The following is a 22,404-nucleotide window of genomic DNA, read 5'->3' on the forward strand; positions in this document are numbered from 1 at the left end:
CCGGAAGTGCACTCTCCGTGCACTTCCCTGGTCGGTCATGCTTTGTGACTTGTGGCTCGTAGCTCATGGCTCATCGCGTCAGCGAGTCAGACGTCAGACAGTGAGACAGTCAGACTGTCAGACAGCATCAGGCATCAGTCAGTCGCTGGCGATCGACCCATCGACTACGATCGACGCGCAGATCGAGTAGTGTCGCGAGGTGTGATATGCAGATGAGGTACGCGATCGACAAGTAGCAGTGAGATTTCCGCCAAACGATTCCATGATCACGTCCGCGAGGAACGTCGATCTGCCCGAGCATTCAACCTTCTTCGGCAGCAAGGTGAGAGCCGATCATTGCAGAGATATCCACTTGTGTATTTTTTTCAGCACAAAATCCCAAAAGACGCATCTAAAAAGGGTGTAATCGAGTATTTAGAGCATCGATTTCCTCAAAGATGAAGTTGAAAAGAAATTTAGAATGTCTGTCAGACTTCTTCATCTGCATTTTAGACATTTGTGTTGTCTCAATCAATGTGTAAACTGCTCGTGAATGACATTGAAGTTATACTGAATAAATATACATAAACTGCCTCTGACGGATAATTGGCTATAATTGCAATTGTTATTGTCGCAAGCAACTTTCATGCAAGATTTTTACTCTTGTAACTTCAAACTTTAGAGAATTTTCTTTGTGTTTTTAATATTTTTAATACATGGTAAATGCTTTCTGCGTGTCACACAATAATAATTCAAATCTTGATGTAGGAGTTATATTATGTTGGTATACTCACAGCTGATTCTCGGGTTTACATTGCAGTGCAAAACGCAATGCAAAAACGATTGTATGGTGAACGATAACGATTCGACGCAAATCAATTGAGTGATATGTCAGATATATATATATATATGTATATATGTATATATATATATATATATATATATATATATATATATATATTAATCTTATTCATTTAGTCATGATAACAATTTAACAAATAAATAATTTCGCATAATTCTAAATAATTTTGATCTATCATTTTTGATCTATAGCTATTAGTTGAAAAAGTATATAGTTGAAAAAAAGCAATCAAAATATGCGTAATATTATGAATAAATTATCACCCGTATCCCGTATGTGAGACATATACGGGATACGGGTAAATATTGCTATTTATACATAGTTTTATTTATCATATCTGAAAAATAATATTAAGAGACATACATTTATATAATATTCGAATCACATATTAATCATTTTTGATTCTGTAACATTTTTTTATCTTTCATATTTCGACATGTTTTACAATTTAAAAAAACAAACTTACAGTTTAAATTAAAATTTGGTTTGAATGCCCTTCTTCCTTTTCTTCATCGCGGCTCCTTGTAGATATCGCATTCTGATTTATAATTGTATCACGTATTCTCAAAGCTAAATATGATTTTTCGATTCTATGCGCGCGTCTATGCTGTACGCACATTAAATTATTATTAAGCTCTGAATTAGTCTCTCTAAGCTGTAACAATGCACGTTGTTACGTTAGTATATTAATAAATTTTTTATAAACACATTAATTCATATTCTACTTTGACAAATTAATTCATTTTAAATTAAAATCACGCTTATAATATAAACAAAAAATAATATAATCCTGAATATATATATATATATATATATATATATATATATATATATAATACATATAATATATATATGATACAAATATATGATCCTGATCAAGATTGTATATTAATTATTTACCTTTCACTCGTAAATAATTGCAGCAATTTAGTATTAAATGCGATGTTGAATAATGATGCGAAGAGCTTATTTGTCATTCTTTATACAACAGAAATATGTAAATTCAAGCGCGTCGAAGAATTTGCAATTTTGAGTTAGTCGCATAGATAATTTCCATTTAATTTTTTTTCTTTTTGGTTTCTTTTACTCACTTTACGACCAAAATAGTCAATGTCGTTCTGCGGTTTGATACTGAAACAGAGAACATGTATCATTAGAGCTTCAGTGTATATAAATTATTATTCTATTTTCAAGTCGCGCAGACTGATATTAGTATCAAGCTATTATTAAAGCTAAAGAAAGAAATTGTTGAGCTTTTGGTCTTATTTATTATCGTTAATCAATTTTTTATAATTTAATACTTTTTCACTCACAATATAATTACGACGTAGAATAAAAATTGAAAAATGTTTAATCGCTAATTAAAATAAATTAATCGAATAATTGCCGATGTAGTTAAAACTTCTAATCAATCTTATCTCATCAGTTTGTGACAAGAACACCATACATTCGTTTTGAAATGTACTTCTATCGTAATTAGCGGAATTTAGAAAATTAAAAATTACGTCGAGAATATGCTCTCATATTTATTATTAAATATAGTCGCTTGATTTTCTCGGCAAATTTAATTTTCGTAACGAACAAGATTTCAATTTTTGAAAAATGTCGACTTACACTGAATTTAAAGTTCTCCGATTAAATTATAATCGATTCAATTATGAGAGATATTTGTCTTCCACACAATATAAAGCTAATAAAATAAAGTAGATTAACAACTAATGGGATAAAATCGAACCTATAATATGTTCTGATCGTTTAACAAATTTGTAAACAAATTTTTTTATTAATGATTCGTATGAAGAACGGTTCTAGGAACTCATTTTAGGCGAAACTCGGTAAATTATTATGCTAGATTGAGTAATTATATACACTAGCATCGCACCATGTGTACTTTGTTTTCTAAACTATTCTCTGCGTGTTTCATAGAAAGTTTGTTTATACATATACACTGTTTGTTTGTCAAGTTTGTTTATATCACTATATTATAATACCAATATTACTAGCATAATTATATATCATATATGTTATATTATGCATTAAAATATACATTGCGTTAAAATTATTAATATTAAAATATTGTCATAAACGCGATTGAAACCATATGTTTGCTTCGTATATAGAATGAAAAATGGCGTTTTTAAATTAAAGTTTCTTCAGTTCTGTCTTGTTGCATAAATTTATAGTCGATAATATATTCTCCAATAACACTTGTCCCATACTATGATTATACTATGATTCATAAATTATTAGATTAGTGTTAGTGATAATACGTAGAAGATTATTTATAATCATATTTAGAATTTATAATTTTATAATTTTTCTTTCAAATTTCTTTTTTTTTAAATCTATTTTTTTTAAATTTTAATTTTTTAAATTTTTTTTAAAATAATTATGATCGCCACTTCGAGATGGTCCACATCTATGCTAGAGTTATTTTGCATGACTGGAAATGATTATTTATCATTCGTTATTTAAATTTTTCCTATCCATTTTGAATTTCCTAAATCTTCTGCAAATCATTATTAGTTCCAAAATTTTCCATTAATAAATTTGCAGACTGTGATTAGATGATTCGTTTATCAATTTTATCTATATTCTTGATTAATGGACATCGATTAGCAATTCAAAAAAAACTTGCGGTAAATTTATTTGCATTTATCGAGTCGGATTTGTGAGCAATAATTTTTTCGAAAAATCGGAATCTAATTATTCTTGTTAATAAATTATCATTTGATGAAGATTACGAGATAAATATATTTAAACATCTTATATAAAAATCTATTTTTTGTTTTTTGTTTGCAAAATTTGTGCATTATTATTGTTTTAATGATTATTACCGTTCTTATCAATGACAGTGATTATAAATTTGGTTTTCTCGAAATTTAATCTTTTCAAATACAAATAATAATAATAATATATAATAATAATATATATATATATATATATATATATATATATATATATATATATATATAAAGCTAAAATTCTATTCATTATACATATATTGAAAACTAAATCCATTATAATAAAATAGATTTTCGAAATGAGGATTTCGAAACACGAAGCGTCTTCTGCTTTTTTTTGTATGATAAAAATTAACATTTATATATAAAAAACAATAAACTAAAAATGAGATAGATATTTTTCTAGTAATCAGATTTATGATAATAGTGAAGAATTAATATACGTATTAATGATGACCTATATAAATCATTGAATGGCGATAACATATCTATCGTATGTTTGTCATTTTTAGATTATGAATTAGTCGAAAATCAGAAATGATCAATAAGCAGAATATAATTTCATGTTCTTCTAATTTTGACAATCAATTACGCGAGCATGATAATCACTCTACATTACACAAACACGATTATAATATATATAATATTAGGATCTTATACAGAAACCTTGTTGCTAAAATTTTATTTTTCATGTATATTCTGCTGCAAAATATTGCCATTTGATTGGCAAAGAGATTTTGTTCTTTATTCTGCGTCTGCTTGTCGTTTGCTATCAAATTCATTAGCATCGCCACATGGAATGAAGAACTGGTTTTGCCACTGGAAAACCCAGATGGCGAGGCCGTTTTGTACACATACCTACATATGTCTTGTTTAATGCACGTTGATTGTCACTGAACCGTGCAAACACATGTGCGGTACCTGCCGGTGACGTGATAAGGTTACCGATCTGCACAAAGCAATTCGCGAAAAAACAGTCTATTTTCAGACTATCCGATAAAAAGTATATATGAATCATGATGCGTCATCAATCAAAATCATTGGACATAATTATGCAGACTGAATAAAATTTGCTGTACTCTCGCTTTCGTATTGTCTGCGAGGCACAATTGCTGGAGCAATACTGCGGAAATATATTGCTATAAAAGCACTTAAATATTAATAATATAGGTCATCGCTCTTTTCTTCATTTGCTTTTATAGCTTTGCTTTATAATTATTATAAAGATGAAATGCTGTTTTTTTTTCTCTGAAATAACTGCTTAATTAAAATTCCATAATTTAAAACTAGTTTCTATTTATACATGATGCGATCATATGTATACATATATGTGATATTTTTTAGGTGGAGTATTTTTTTTTTAATTTAACTACCTTAAATATTTTGGTCCTTGTAAAATTTATAAATTTATATGTAGATAAGTAAATAATTATAAATTTAAATAATGCATATTATTATATATCCTTTTATTATATGCTTGCAGTGTAACATTAATATATCTCTTTAGATAAGAAACTTTTATAGTAAATGTACATCTATCACAACTGTTTATTTGCGTGATCATCGAACGAGTTCCAAATGAATCAATATACCGGTGTCAACGGCACTCGGCAAACAGCCACATCCCCTTTTAGCGCTCTTATCTTCATTATAATCATCGCTATGTATATCCGAATAAAGAGCTCAACGCATATAGCGTTGTTTGTATAATAAATTAAATATACATCAAATATACACTTTAATTAATTGCTACAGAAAACAACATTAAAAAATTAGATTAGTTAACTTAAAGAATGTCAATTCATAATTCGCCTCTTATTTTATCATTCGTTTATTTTTTCCATTAGTAGACAAATGATTAAGCGTCAAAAGAAATGCTAGATATAAATGTTAACATGGTTCATAATATTGTGTTTTTCCGTGATGAGCAATCAATTTTGCTCATTTCTCATGGACACTTGGTTACGATTGAATGCATCTTTAGCAAGACTGCAAAAACCTAATGCATATACATAAATTCATTATGTGAAATATGTTATGTAATGCTTACATTTGGGCGACTTATATGAAATTCGTGTTCAAATTCGCCGGCAAGAAAATATAACTTTGCTTACATATACTGAGCGCTTAAAACCGATAATCCTTCATGAATCGTCCAAAATTACAAGAGAGAACGCGCGAAAAAAGTATCTTATCGAAATTTTTGAGAAATATAAAATTGTATATTTACGCGTGCTATATTTTCGGCTTATTAATTATTATATTAGGCGTGCATTATCGTTTAACATTCGTTAGAAACATTATATCTTTTGATTTAGAAGTGCATGTTGTGCAAATGTTATTCCACAAAAACGATATTGAATTGAGAATATTATTGATATACGCGATATCGTGGCATTTGCGTATATTGAACCCAATTAAATGTGAAACGAAATATATAAAATGTTTCTATCACATTCGTCAAAAAATAAAAGATTAAAGAGTAAATTATTGGACTGCACAATTTTTCTTCTTTTACATATATCTTCTTTTAACATATATGTACCATGCCTCTTATTGTTAGATATATTAAAACATACATTTATATATTATACATACATAATATTGCATATTTAAATATATGTGTTGAAAAATATAATGCTTAAAAATACAAATATCTAATAAAAGAAAGGTTTTAAATGTGCAATTAATGTGGAATCTTCGAAGAAGTAATAGTTCTTGCACATATACACACAGAAAACTTTACAAATACTATCTCAATCTTATATTTAAATATTTTTATAGAAATATATTTTCTCTTTCCCCCTCCCTTCCTCTATTCGACTCCTATCGTTTTACTAATTAATAATAAATCGAGAGCGAAATATATATCGTTATATATCGTTTCATAAATTTCTAAACAAGACAACTTTTCTTGCAGATCAAATGTCAAATATTTTTTTCTTTTTGCTCAATAAAATACTGTTTATCATAAACCGCACTTCCTTGTTTACCGAAAAAAAACCAAATTTTTATGTTATCTAAAGATATACTGCATGTCAACTATAGTTGTGAACTGATAATAACAAGAAACATGCATGTAACAGCATATAGAAGATAGCAATGTAGTGGAATATGTAATTAAATTTGTTCCACTTAATCACAGAATATTATAAATCGTCATGTGTTGAGTCAAGAGATATCAATGTTTCTCCTTCTTTCTTACTTCTTTCTCTACATTCTTCATCTACGTACAAAAAATTATTTTCGTGTGATAATAATATAAAGAAGAATATAATTTATTAGCGAATTAAAATTGGAAGAATATATTCTCTCTTTTTCGTCCTTATATTAACTAAAAAATTTCTTTGATCTATTTTAAAAGATTATGATTGTTAAGATTATAAAATTATTATTAATTACAATATATAAATTGTATAATTATTATAATTTATAATTATATTATATATATATATATATTATATATTATATTATATATATAATATATAATATAATATATAATATAATTATATATATAATATAATATATTAAAATAAATATAATATATTATATATATTATATATATTATATATTATATATTATATTATATATATATATATATATATATATATATATATATATATATATATATATATTATAATTGTATAATTACAATATATAAATTGTATAATTATAAATTGTATAATTATTAATACATATAAATTGTATAATTATACCGGATTTTATTGTGAACATATTTATTTATTAGTATTATTTTATCATAATCGAGCGAAACGGAACAATCATAATACACGGCAATTATGTGCGCTTTCGTAACATGGTTAAAAATATATTTCCTTTTTTAATAGATACACACGCAGAATCGCATTATCAGTGCAAATAATATAATACTGGGAAACAGTCAGTTTGCACGACGTATCTTCGTCGTAAGCAAGTGAGAACAAATTTAATTTATGCTTTGATCGATGAAGATACGGAACGCTTTGTGCGCTTGTAAATTTTTTAAAATACAACTGTCAAAGCTAAAGATGTGTTCTCTGATAAGTTTCGATTATATTTTTCGATTATATAATTTTTTCTCAGCAAAAATTTTATTTGGAGTGATGCTCTTTCGTAATACTTTTAATAGAGATGAGAACTCAAAAAATTTATTAAAATTTTGTAATATAATTATTCAAGATAAAAAGTTTAAACTGGTAAAAAGTTCTTTATTTTCAAAATCGACCATGCAATTTAGTATTAAACAATGAACATAGCTGTTTTCTTAACGCTAGGACAAAATATTATCACACAAATATTACCACACAAATGCATGTAACTTTATATTTTTACATTAAAGAAAAAATCGTGGTTTCGAATTCATTTAAAAAGAAAATCGAGAATCATGTCTTATTAAATAGGAATATTTCAAAATTAATGGGGACTATAATTGACGAATTAACATGTTCATATGAGCAATCAGCGAAATTGTGTTAATTGTATATTGAAGATAAATGAGAGATGTGTAGAGCCAACACGCGTTGTTTTGCATGTTAGATATTTGTACGGTAGCTTACAATTAAATTAAACATCCTGAGGGCAGGGCAATTAAAAATTTTCCGCGCATGTCAAAACGTAATCTCGGCTCTTAAAAATTTTACGCGCATGTCAAAACGCAATCTCGGCTCTTTTATTACGACAAAGGCGAATGTCGGAATTTCCTATACAGTTTTCAATAACGAAATGCTCACGCGAGGAGAATCGCATCGGATGACTCAACGAATTTTGTTAAGCGATAATCATGTATATATAAAGCCTGATGATGTTTTGGTTTTATCTGTATTACTTTTATCAATATAAAAATTTATCGATATAAAAATGAACAAGATGCAAAATGCAGGAATTTCCAATATTCAAATCACGAGACAGATTCTTTAGCGGAATATGAGAAGAACTACAAAGACGAATGCTGGAGTTACTATTATACTTAAATTGAATAATAAATTAAAATAAATTTTCTTTTTGTTTTGATACTCATTATATATATATATCAACAGAAACTAGTTGTGAACAGATACTAGTATATATTATGACAGTTAAATTAATTAATTAAATTTTTATATATATAATTTTTGCTATAATTTTCTAGATTTATATCAGAAATAACCTGTAGAATATATATACACACATATAAATAAAATAATACTCTTCAGTTATTCTGCAAGCGAATGATGCATGCTAATAAACATTTGATAATAGCGCCGGAAATATGATATGTGCATAATTGTTCGAAAACAGATCTATTCATTCTCGATATACGCATTATGGAACACTTGTTTTTGAAAGATATTATTCCAATTTTCATTATTATTATAAATTGATAAACAGACACGGACAAGAATATTATTGAGTTAAAGATTTTTTTAGGACTAAATTAAACTAAAGAAAAATGTGTAAAAAAAAAAATAATAAACTAATTTTCTCTTCCAAACGCGTTGTGCATTATCAATTTTCTATTTTTGTATAGTATACTTCACAGAAATATATTTTTTCTATCCGCTTTCGTGCATCACGTCTCTGTTTCGTATCTTTTGTATGCTAATGCGGGAATGTGAGTCTCATAAACGCACGTCATTGACAAAACTACTAAATTATTAGATGTATCTACTTAACGAGGAAAAACAATGAAAGGAGTATCTGACGTCTGGCGGTTTGACGTTATTAGTCGTAGCGCATTGAATAACATCGCGTGTAGCACATCCGATATTTTTGTAAGCCCGTAAGCGCATGATCTATACATTCTATACTGTATATTTCAGAAATTACGCATTTTTTTTCTGATGATAAGACAACACATGAATTTAATTTATAATCATTCCTTTCTCTTTTTATTTAATAACTATATATAATGGATTGTACATTTCATTAAAAAAATTAGATATATTGTAAAATCCATATTTACAAAGAATAAATTAATACGAATAAATAAAGTTTTATTTTGTTTTTATTTAGAAAATAGGATACCCAGAACTTGATTCTATTTTCAAAGTATTCTAATATTAAGATGTCATTTTCAGGCACATCGAGCGTTTAAAAAAATGCCAATCCTGTCCCAATTATCGCGCCGGTTTCATGATATGTTGACGACGGATGCGAAACCAGATCCACCACGGACCGGAATCAAGGACTACACGCACAATCTTCCACCGACATCGGACGAGGAATTGAAAAAAACACAGTCTACATCGACACCTATTACGCCAGAAAAGGAACACGATGATAACGTTACGTCCTTGCAAGGACAGAAATCGGTACCGAATGACGCGAGGCCCACGACGCCCACTGATTTTTCCACAAAACCGGAAGACCTCGGCGATACAAGGTCCACGAGCGACTCGAAAGAGTACAAACGACCAAGGACGAAAACGAAATCAAAACAGAATAAATATTGTAAGTTATAAGAAGAATATTTTTTTAGAGAGATGGAGGTATATTATTATGCGTTATGAGGATTTATTATTATTCATATAGTTTATCATTTATATCAAGTAACTGTTGCTTTTATTATAAGCAATGTAAATTTTATACGAAAAGAAGATTAACAAAATGAAAACAAAATACTAGTGAACGGTTACAAAATTATTTTTCATAAACACTGATAATCCTTCAAATTAAGATAAAGTAATTCTTAAGATATGCCATTGCTACGAATTTTTTAGTGTTCATGTATTTATACATATAATATATTTTTATTTTAAACATTTTTTTTCTGTTGTTATACGCTATTCCAAAGTTACAAGTAGCCTGATAACAAGAATATATTTGCACAAGAAAAAAATGTATTTGTTTCATTATAATGAACGAATGATATGAATATAATTTAAAAAATTATAAAGCGGCAATAAGGGAAATTTGCACAAATATAAATTTTTGCATATCTTTTATGTAGAAAATCTTTGGAGAATTTTAAATATAATTTTATGCCTAGATTAAGATTTAGCTTTGTAAATGGAAATAAACTTTAGTACACAAATGGAAAAGTGATATGATGCAATTAAAAAAATGTTTGTGTAAATAAATTAAACAATGAGAAACCAAAATTACCGTCCCAAAAAACTGCGATTTTTATCAAAATTGACTTGTTTTATGAGATAAAAATATCTTTTATATTCCTGTTATAAAAACCTTAACAACTAGAGATAATAACAACTAAGATAATATTTGTGTATTATCAAGGTAATACACTGTACTAATTCCAGATTGCATTTCTGTGTAAACTCAATGGGGAATACCAAATCACAAATTTATTTGTAAAAGTATTTAAAAAAAATGATATTTTTTGGCTGTCATATATTTTGATGATTCAAGGAAAACCGCAAATAAATTATTCCATTCCATTTCCTTATTTTTGATCCTTATCTGTGATCATACACAAGGGTGTAGAGATTTAAATTTATATTGTGAAATTTTAATATCTTTCATTTTTTTATATTTTATATTGATTACTTATCATGATAGAACTAATACAATATATGATAGTTGATATCAATTAATAAATATTGTCCCGCAAAGAGTTGAATATATATATATATATATATATATATATATATATATATATATATGAATATATATATTAAAATTAAAGCTAGTTCTTTTTTATATTTTTTCAAATAAACCTGTGACATGAAATTCCCCATTGAGTTTAAGCAGAAATGCAATCTGGAATTGGTACAGTGTATTATCTTCATAACATACAAAAATATATATCTTATACTAAATATAACATTTATTGAAAAAGATATACTTTCTAACAATAAGATACTTTAATAAAATCTTTTCATATGATATAAATGTTTTTGCAGTCATTGTTAAATATTCGCTTTGTTGTCTGTAATGGTATAAGATCTTTTATAATCATTATAGATGCATTGTAAAGACATTCGCATTCTTTATAAATAATTATTGTGTAACTAAGGCACCTATGCATATACAATATATGTATGTATATATGTTTGTATGGTATATACATATACATACATACATACATACATACATATATATATATATATATATATATATATATATATATATATATATATAAATTCCATGATTGCAAAAACATTTATATATTTTATTATATATTATGAAAATATTTTATTAAAGTATCTTATTGTTAGAAAGTATATCTTGTTCAATAAATATTATATTTAGTTATAAGTTTATCCAGTTACACATAACTAATTATTTTTTCAATAATGATCTGAAATCAATTTTTAGCACAAGGCACGAATGTCATAAATTACAACATCGTCAATTCGAACGGTGTAAAGATCGGCTCGCGGACAAGCTATATATGCAATATAAATCAGTATCCGGCGAGTAATAACGCATCCGGGGCACAATCAGAGGCTTCTTGGTCAAAGCCCAAGTACCGATCGATGCCAGAAAACGTGGAAGAGTTGAGCACATGTAAAGAAGAGCTTGCGTTTAACGATATGCTTCTTATTAAGACGCATATCGGACATGGATGGCGGGATGTCGCGAGAAGGCTCTCGTACTCGGACGGGCAGATCGAGCAGTTTGAAGAGAATTACAGGCATAAGGGTACCGACGAGGTGAATATATAATATTTAACTCAGTTCTCTAAGAATCGAATGTTTGAATAATTTATCATCGATTTTCGCGATCTTTGTAAATTTTTTTTTGTTTAATCAAAATTCACTTCCGACAAGCTCGCGATAATTACTAATAAAAATATTAAGTATTATTCAAAAATCAAATATTCCAAAATAAATCTTTAAAATTAATAACAATCATTTTTATTGATTTTCATCTGTATATAATAATTTCAGATAATCTATCAGCTGCTACTCGATTGGAAGCAAGCTAACACACGGGACGCCCAACTTGGCATGTTAGTCAGTATATTATGGTCTTGTCAGGAATACGATTGTGTCGAGAGATTAGCCGCAGCTCATAAAAATTCATTTTATTCAGGCACGGCATAGATAATCTCTATCTAATACTTGTATATACGTGAATGATTGTGATCTTTTTTTACTCAAAATAGCATTCCATTGTTTTTATATATTTCCTATTTTAACACGTAGTTTATAGACATACAATATATGTATGATTTCGATCGCGGAGAACGTCTAATACAGATTCGGGTTGGCGGATGGAATATTGTTGACTCAGCTAATTCACATTTAGCCTTTGTTCGATTCGGTATTGCACGGAATTACAATGAACCTACAGTTCGAACAGAGAAGCATGATCTGGTTAATAATATTCGAATACTACGACGAATCTAATATCGTTTCACGCGATATATGTAATATCATAATATATGCACACATTTCTATCATCCATTCTGTAAAATCTGACGGAAATAAAAAAAATATACACTTCTCTTTAAAAATGTTACATTATTTATTTCATTTGTAGTCAAATAGTATGCACACATTTGAAAATCGAGACATTTAAAATTATATATTCAAAACTAGTGTTATATAAAATTAAAGCGCGTCATGTATACATATATGCATTTACTTATATATAATTATAAATGTATTATTATTATTCTTCTCTCTCTCTCTCTCTCTCTTTCTCTTTTAGGTTATTATACTATGATTATATTTTTGTACTTTTTAACATTTTTATATTTTAGATAAATTAATTTTTATTTTCAGTATGTTCTTAACTTTTACGAAACAGCCATTAAAAAAACAGAAAAGAATCTTTAATATATTCAGCATTAATAATATTTTGTTCTAATAATTTTTACGCCTATACTTTTTTAAACATACTCTCAAGTTTTTATACATATATTTATTGCGTCTTACGCACTCAATCTTTCTTCGAGATATTTATATTTCCTAATTACAGCATTCGCGAAACTAATTTAAATTATTTTGTATTTGTCCATTAATAAAAAATCTAATTATATCTAGTGTTGTACACACAAAAATTATAAATGCACATTAGATAGATATCTATTTTTAAAATTCTAATAAAAACATCAATAATAATACAATGAAATATATGTTGCATTTATAAATGTGAATATCTTTTTAATAGCTTAAATGCGATAACTAAATTAATTTTGTAATTTAAGTACTTGTAGTAATAGTGAAATAATCTTATCGAAATATTTTAAATCAATCAAACATAATATACACTGTTATACAAAAATGTGAAAAAAAAAATATATATATATATATATGCAACAGCAAAATTATAATATCACAATGTCCGAAATTTTTTTGTATGTAAAAATTACTCAACGTAAATGCATGAAATGTTAATTTTAACTGTATACATTAAAATGATTTTTTTTTTGCTTTTTATTCTACATATTTTAATCTAAGATTGCAGTTTTAATTTCTGGTAGCACGCAATTTGTCGGTACTGTAATTATCGTGTTATTTACATCGTTATCCTCTCTTACTTTGCTAAAGATTTCATTTTTACACTTTTCAAATTCCTCTACCATTCCATGGAGCTCTCGATCACCGTTTATGATTATAATAGGCGCTGGTACTGGTTTCAGAGTTTGATGGTAAAGCCAGTCATCATGGATCTGATGAACTTGATTCAAATATTCCAATGAAACTGCATTCTCCTCCTTCCGACCTCGTTGTTTCATTCTGTTGTACACAATTTCAGGTGTTGTCCTCAGATAAACTATTCAGGCAATAAATAAAAAAAAGAAAGAATGGATATATTAACGACAATATCTTTTTTAAAATATAACTTTATAAAAATATAACTTTTCATAAAATATATAAAATTATATATACCTATTAAATCAGTTTCTATATTGGCATTTTTTAAACACCAATCGTACCAGTCTTCTAAGACAGTAACTTCAGACTTATGCAGTACATTTCTACGTTTCAAATTCTCAATAAAACACATTGTGCTATAGACAGATCTCTCCATAATTTTATATGGTGATGGTATCTTACAAGTATGTAATTGTAGCATGGTCAATTGTACATAAGATTGAAATAAGAAAGCATAACGAGATGGATCCCTGTACATTAATTCCTGAAAATTATTGTTATAATGTTGGTTATTTCTATCATTATTGAAAACATATTATATACGATTTAATAAAATAAAATGTATCAATATATTATATATAAATCAAATTGTATTATATTTAATAATGTTTAAATTATTTTTTTTTAATGTAACATCTTTTCTATCACTAGTTTAACGGAATTGACACAATCAATGAAGTTAGATAATCAGAAAATATTAAATCATTGTACTATTAACTTAGCATATATGAAAATATTTTGTCGCACCAGAAGATTTGTTCCAGACACATCACGCCAAAGCTCAACTGGTTCTTCGAATACAATGACATTGTCAAATTTTTTAAAATGACTTAGAAATGTTGTTTTACCACTGCCTATATTGCCCTCAACGCATACAGTGAATGGACGTTTATACAATTTATTAACGGAGCCAGACATTTTTATAAAAGCTTCAAGAGTTGCTTTACCTAAGCAGACAATGAGCTTGATTTCACTATCTAGTATTGAAGATATATGTAAAGAATATGCTCTTATAGCTTAGTAAGAAATATATCGCAAGAAGAAACAGTAAACTTTAAACAAGCAAGATAACTTTTCCTAGAATTAACTTATCAACAGAGTGGATAAGTTTCAAATGTTTATATTTTGTAACCATGATATAAAAAAAATAATCATATATATTAAAAAAATAACAATTTGCAATCAGATTCTCCACATATTTGTTTGTTCCATTCTGTCATTTTAACTTTTTTTTATAGTTTACATTCATCATGTTATTAATGTTATCAACTTAAATAAATATGACTTTTGTAAAATGTAATTAAAATAACAAATAACAAAAGAATAACAAAAGAATTATCTTCGTTACAATAAAAAAAAAAGTAATCAACTAATTGTAACATTCGTAAGGTATGCGATTTACTATTTATAGAAGAAAATAATAAAATATTTTATAGGATAAAATTATACGTATAATATAGTATATAATTTTCAATAATAAATTCGATTAGATAACTCTATGTTGATTTTTACTCGATATCAGTACATTTCATTATTACCACACGATTATTTATTCGTTCTTAGCAAGAATTCGACCGTTGCGTGAACAATTCAATAGTTCAATGAATAACAAACGTGAATAACAAAAAAATGTCGCAGAATTTATTGGTGCACTGACTCAAAGTCAACAAATTGAAGTACCAAATTGAAAATCGCTGATTTTCTATTCTCTCTCTCGTGAAAGAAACAACACACAGGCGAGATGACACTACACTAAACGACAACGGACAAGAGGATGTAGACTGCCGCGCAACTTTCCCGCCAAAATAAACGCAAGCGACATCTCCAACAGATCATCTGTTCGTTTCAGCTGCACTTTCTTCTTTCTCTCTTTCTTCCTCCAAAACACGATTTTGTTATAATAAAGCGGGGAGCACACACTTTTGCATAAGCGCATAACAATAAACATAAGGAAATTGATTGGTTCATTTTCTTATGCATACATTTGTGGACCAATCAATTTCTTTATGTTTATGATTATGCGCTATGCAAAAGTGTGTGCTCCCCGCTTAAGTGTACAAAGTACAGCTAAAATGAACACGTGCATTCATGTATGTGATAATTAATATCTTCCTACTGTGATCAACAAAAGACAATTCCTTTTCCAGATTTAAGATTTTATTTGTAGAGAAATGTTAGGATTATATATACATTTTGTGAACTTGTAAATGTCTGCACAAAATCTTACGCATATTTCTGCATATAAATTATCGATAAATGATTGTTTGGTTAAGTACGTTATTGATGCCAGCGCCTGCGTTTCCTCGTAAGCTATATGTATGATTAATTGCAGATAATTAATAAGGAATGACGCAACGATACAACACAGCGCAACGATGATTTAATGCAATTTATATATTTCCGCCAGTGACTCATAACGAAATATCAATTCGTTATTATTGTTATGTCAATAATTAAACATGCCGCCATGTGCCATTCACGCAATACGCGCACAATACCTATCATTGCAATGACACGTTATCAACGATACGTTATCAGATAACGGATTGTACTCACCGGCGGAAGCCATTGTTGTAGTCTGCGCAACTGCGACGTTCTCGAAATTTGACAGAAAATTCGTCAACCACGCTATGCGGCTTCCACCATTTCATGCGCATTTCTAATGCAACTGAATTCTGAGCGTGCGCGCGGCTGATGGATACACTTGATAGCGTCCTGTGCACTGAGTTCTAAAATTTACTTTCTTAAAGTAGAATAGCATTTGGTTGACCAATCAGGAAAAACAAATATTTGTTTTTCTTGTTTCGATTGGTTAATCGAACGCTATTTTACTCCAAGGAATAAACTTTAAAACGTAACCTGGATGGTATTATCGTAAAATATCGATTCCTTGGAAAAATGTATTTGAAATGTTTACTCGATCGACGGTTGATCAAAAAGAAATTGTTGCCAATGATGTTACCATCAAAATCATGGTACGGCAGTAGAATTACTGGTACTGGATACCAAAAACAGCTGATCGAAAACAGCTGATCTCGTAGAAGACGTAGCCTGAAGAAATCACTGTGCATTAACGCGCCCTCAGCAAATACTGCGGCTAGAAGAAAAAGAAATAAGTCACGATAATGAGTGATGTAATATTATCATTCACATCATTATGTGCGTACTGCGTGAACGCATATTAATTGCGTAGCATATTTAATTAATTATAACATTGGCGAAAATATGTAGAATCTTTCGAAATATTAATATTGCAAATTGTGCAAAATGACGCAAGTTGAAATATTCTTAAACACTATTATTTATTAATAATGTGTATTTTTTTCAATATAAAAACAATAATTATTATAGAATTAAAGAGAACAAGTTGAAAAACTTCATTATTAATTCATTTTAAACTAAACGTATATACCTAACGAGCATATTTAGATTAAGAAATAATCATTGAACATAAGATATAATTATTGGACAAACATTTTAACGATGTAAAAATTAGTTCATATAGTTATTAAAGTCAATAAGTGAATAATATTTTGTAATTAAAATAGTATTATAAACTTTTTAACCAGAGATGCTTATCTTTTTAAATTCGAAATATATTTTAAAAGAGAAGTATATTTTAAATTATTTTTTTTTTATATGTGTTGACATCTTCAGCTTGAGATTTTCAAAGATATTCGTCAAATGATTGCAAGAACTAACGATTGTAAAAACGCGCCTTTGTTCATATTTCACTGATCTCTCTACACGCCCTTACATCGGCATATGGTCGACCATAATTTCTGTCAAAGTACGCCGCCCCATGGACGAAAAGTGGCACACACAAATGCGCGGCTCGTTTTTGATTTATAATACCGAGCGGTCCTAGTTACAGCTGGAACCGTATATCCGGGGCCGAAGAGATATTTGGGAGTGTGACTAGAGCTATCATAAAGAATTCTTGGCTTTGAAAGTGACCGACGCAAAATCTTATAAGTGTTAGATGAATAGTTTTACTACCATTTCATCATCCATCAGTAAACACAACATTTAATGATATGTTAGATATTAGACAATTTGATTGGAAATCAAACTGATTAAAGAAAAAAGGATTATTTGCTATAAAGAATTCTTGACTCTAAAAATAATAAAACTAATTGTTAGATCTATTAAATATTCACTTATATTAGACTAATATTGTTTATGCCTCTATAGTAAAAAAAAGGCTAACGACACGATTTTAAAAAATATGAAATTAATAAAAAATGAGCTTAGAAAAATTCGTCAACAAGATAATTTTTGACTTTAAAAGTAATCAATGTAAGAGTTTAGACACGCTAAATTACGTTCATTAAAATTTGTATTTTTGCGCTTTAAAATTAAAAAAAAAAAAAATACATTAATGAAGAAACAAGATACATTACAAGAAACTAATTAAATAAAAAACATTTAAATAGAAATTGTTCCACTTATTTTTTTTTAAATATACGATTATAATTCTTTATTTATTAATACAGTGTTCTTCAAATACTCGTATAATCTGTGCATTTTTGCATAACGAGTAAGAATAATTTCGTTTGAAGATAAATGCGATGAGAAATTGGTCCGAGTGCCTTAGCCCGTCATAGATTACTGAAGATGCGTGCCTGGAGATATTTGAATTTCCGTCGAGTTCCGAACGAATTCTGTGCGCTTTGCGACGTACGCAAACTGTCCGGTGTCTATTTTCAAACTGGGAGTATTTATAAACTTATCTTTACTAGCGCGAAGTGCAGCGCGACCCTTGCGTAAATGGAATTGCTACGAGAAGTCTTTACACTGAGAAAAAAAAGTTATTGATTTGACTAAATGTGTACAACTGATTATTATTACATTTAGTCAAATCAACAACTTTTTTTTTCTCAGTGTAGCATCGGCTACATTTATTAAATATTGAACGAACGATCCCATTATTATCTACGTGTTGCGTTCACTTACGTACGATAACATATTCGTTAATTAATCATATTGTTTGAACGATATTTGCTCGACTAAGTCATAAATGAATTTTCTCCTCACCAAATTTTGACATTTGCTCTCTAAATTAATCAAAAAGTTTAAATATATATATATATATATATATATATATATATTTATTTATTTATTTATTTAAACTTTTGACTAATTTAAAGTAATTAGTCGAACAAATATCGTTCAAACAATATGATTAATTAACAAATATGTTATCGTACGTAAATGAACGAACAGATATATATATATATATATATATATATATATATATATATATATATCACAAACTTTCTTAAAAATAATTAAAATTGATAGTTTCTCAAATATAATTAGCTATTCTCTTTTCGTGTGAGTGACTTCAATTATTAATATTTTAGTTTCTGTCAATTTCTGTCTATAAAGTTTGTCTATAAAGTCAAATTTCTGTCTATAAAGTCAAATTTCTTTTTTATTCTTTTATACTTTTAAATTATATTTTTATAAAAAAATTGGTATCCTTTTTAATTGTATACACACACAATTCTTCAATTTTATTCTGAAAAATAAGACTTCAAAGCATTAAGAGTCTTTAATCTTGGAATTATTAAATATATCTTAGCTCTTTATGATTTGCTGAATTTTTTGCGTGCGATAAGATGCGCCTCTCTTTGAAAGTTGGCACGGATTATTCATCGCGTGCCTTTACATTCATGCGGCCCTGCGGAAAACCAAACGGTCAGCCAAGGGGTTCTCGGGATAATCTAGGAAAAGCGGGATAAATAACCAGACGGTCGGCAGACTGATCCGTTTACTCGTTTATATTTGGATAGCAATGTCTCCTCTGCCATCATCGCGACCTCGCGCGAATTGTATTAGTGTGTCATTCTGAATTGCAGTTTTATGCAATTTCATTGACGTCGCGGCTGTTCGTCTTGATCCAAGTCGAGGTTGGAAAGTGAAAACCCAAGCGACGTGACTCCGACGACTTCATTTTCTTCTTGTTGTCCGAAAATTTGCGAAGTAAATTGCATTGATGAAAAACACGTTTTGATATAGTACTTCACAGAATATGTTTTGGGGCTCCGTATTTTTTTGGATCCAAGGATTATTTAAAAAATATCTTTAGAAAAATAAAACTATACGCACTCTCACGCAAAATATTATATATATTATATAATGAAAATTGAAAGAAAATTGATAAAAGCAATATCTGGAATATTTTACAAGACATATTATTGCAAGTTATTTGGAAATTTCCCTTAAATTCATTTTAAATACATTTCGTATGATCGTAGAAACCTTATTGTCGTTCCTAGTATTTATACGATTGTGATTTACTGTCGGGTCGAACGGCACCTCTGGGAACCGCGCGGTACTCCCATCAAATCTTTTCTCATTTTTTCTTCCTAGCACGTGTACGAGAGATTCGGCGGCGGTGACAATCTTCGTTGAGCGAAAGCTTTTCTCCCGCGCGAGTTTCCCATGACAGAATAGACAGTTTCGTGCCACGTGATACTGTGTTTTGACTGATACTCGCCTGCCAGCGGAATCTTGTCACAAGGAAAAACAAAACCAGAAAGTCACGGGAGGATTGGAACAGAAGACGAGAGTGGGAACATCTCGCAACTTACTCTCGTGGGACGAGCGCACAAATGCTTCTCAAAATCTCCGTTGTCACACAGAACGTCATTGTGAAAAAGAATGTTTCGAAAAACACCCTTTAGCTTTTTCTCACTGAATACGATTCACAGAATAGAGCTGTAATTCCATTTATTAACTTCTATCATGATGTCAACTTTTATATTCTTAATGACAGCAAATAAAAACATAATTGCGCACAATTTCTATAAAACATTTTTTAGGTATTTTTCTGGCATTTCTCTTTTAAGCTGTGATGATTCTTTTTCACACTCAAAAATATAAAGTTATGAAATTAAATTTGTAATTACGATTCTGATAATCTCCTTTCACTTTTTAACATAAAAATAAAACATCTTTTGCAATACATGCCGCATCCGTTAGCGTTACAACCCTTTGACTCTGATCAATTTGCGAGTGACCTTAGGTTTCAATTACGTGCGTTCGTTTCGAATTAAAAAACGCCCTTATAACATTATTCGACTAGACGTCGGGCAACAACAAACAATTTAGATCTGCGTCCGCTTTTAATTTCCGGGAATCCACCACTTAGCACAGTTGATTTTACACCGCCGATCAATAAAACTGTCGACTAATTGTTGGCGAGCGCCACGCTTATTACCCCGACGTTTCGGATTTCAAAAGAAAAAATTCTCCTCGCTTTATCGAAACTATGCAGGTCGTCGAGGGTCAATCCCAAAACACATGTCGATCTATATATAGTCGCTAAAACATGCGCACCCTTGGATCTTTATCCTTTGAGCTTGACAATGGTACCGTATTACAATACCGGAGACATACAAACATTTTTGCATATCTTCTAATGTTACTAATGTTAAGAGAAATTGCAAATTGCTTAGAAAATTATTTCTTGATAATATCATTATCAATTCCTTAGTGATTTAGATCTGGCCTTAATAAAGAATTCACAATAAAGTGAAGAAAAAGAAATATATGATACTCTTGTAAAAACTTTCGATTTTTGATAATTATATCTTTTGAGATCTACCAGTCAAAAATACTCGATGATACTTTTTCATAAAATTACATTCAGCATGTAAAAGAAAACTATTATTAGGTGTTAAATGAATTAATACACATACGAAGGTGTCTTGGTACTTTGATGCGCATTTTATTGGGAATTAGACATCAGATACTTCATACCCGATGTGTCCAGTGAGCGTTAAACGACTTACGTTTGCTGCACATGTCGACGAAAATAGCATTATGCGTGCACAGCCAAACAGCGTACAGAGAGAAGAAGATGGAACATAAAGAGCGACGCGGAAAGCAGAAGAAAAGCGTATGAGGAAAGGAGGAATCGCGAAGTTCTGACAGAGGAAAATGAAGGAAAAGGTATGGACTGATGAAAACGATGAGGAACGAATCTCTGAAACGAAGCACGAGAAAAGGAAAAAGCGTGAGAAGAGAAGTTTCGTGAGTGCAAGTTGGAAGAGATAGACCGAAAGCGGTTGGGCTCCAAAAGGAAGAGACGAAAAGGAGATAGAAGAGCGGAGGAGCAATGAAGAAGACACGTAAGACTCTTCCTTTTCTAGCGGAACAGGTGCATGCCTCTATTTTGGCGATGCCGGGCGGCAAATGTTTAGTCCAATCTCGTAGCGAAATCGCGACATTCCGCCGCACGCGGTCCCTTCGTTCCCGTCCG

General features: G+C 29.1%; 3 protein-coding genes across 6 annotated transcripts in view; 2 read left to right on the plus strand and 1 right to left on the minus strand.

Annotated features, from left to right (window-relative positions):
• The first annotated feature begins 125 nt into the window (after positions 1-125).
• LOC126859277 (protein immune deficiency) lies at positions 126-12,975 on the plus strand. Its single transcript, XM_050610396.1, has 4 exons — positions 126-322; positions 9,642-10,014; positions 11,842-12,179; positions 12,417-12,975. Exons 1-4 carry the CDS (start codon positions 263-265, stop codon positions 12,570-12,572), a joined length of 927 nt encoding a protein of 308 aa, XP_050466353.1. The 5' UTR covers positions 126-262; the 3' UTR covers positions 12,573-12,975.
• LOC126859287 (deoxynucleoside kinase-like) lies at positions 12,973-16,965 on the minus strand. Of its 4 annotated transcripts, none has more exons than XM_050610409.1 (4): positions 16,689-16,965; positions 14,880-15,079; positions 14,367-14,616; positions 12,973-14,250 (listed from the first exon to the last, which is right to left on the minus strand). In XM_050610409.1, exons 1-4 carry the CDS (start codon positions 16,699-16,701, stop codon positions 13,925-13,927), a joined length of 789 nt encoding a protein of 262 aa, XP_050466366.1. In that variant the 5' UTR covers positions 16,702-16,965; the 3' UTR covers positions 12,973-13,924. The 4 variants fall into 4 exon arrangements, with proteins under 4 accessions (XP_050466366.1, XP_050466368.1, XP_050466367.1 ...); XM_050610411.1 differs by lacking the exon at positions 16,689-16,965 and adding an exon at positions 15,790-16,678; XM_050610410.1 differs by lacking the exon at positions 16,689-16,965 and adding an exon at positions 15,813-16,240.
• A 4,967-nt stretch (positions 16,966-21,932) lies between these two features.
• Positions 21,933-22,404, plus strand: part of LOC126859236 (hemicentin-2) — a 28,006-nt gene continuing 27,534 nt past the window's right edge. The window contains exon 1 of the mRNA XM_050610301.1: positions 21,933-22,273. Within this exon, the coding sequence (XP_050466258.1) occupies positions 22,261-22,273 (13 nt within the window). The 5' untranslated portion in view covers positions 21,933-22,260. The remainder of the gene's footprint in view (positions 22,274-22,404) is intronic.

Source organism: Cataglyphis hispanica, chromosome 3 (genome assembly GCF_021464435.1).
Source record: "Cataglyphis hispanica isolate Lineage 1 chromosome 3, ULB_Chis1_1.0, whole genome shotgun sequence".
Classification (NCBI taxonomy): Eukaryota; Metazoa; Arthropoda; class Insecta; order Hymenoptera; family Formicidae; genus Cataglyphis; species Cataglyphis hispanica.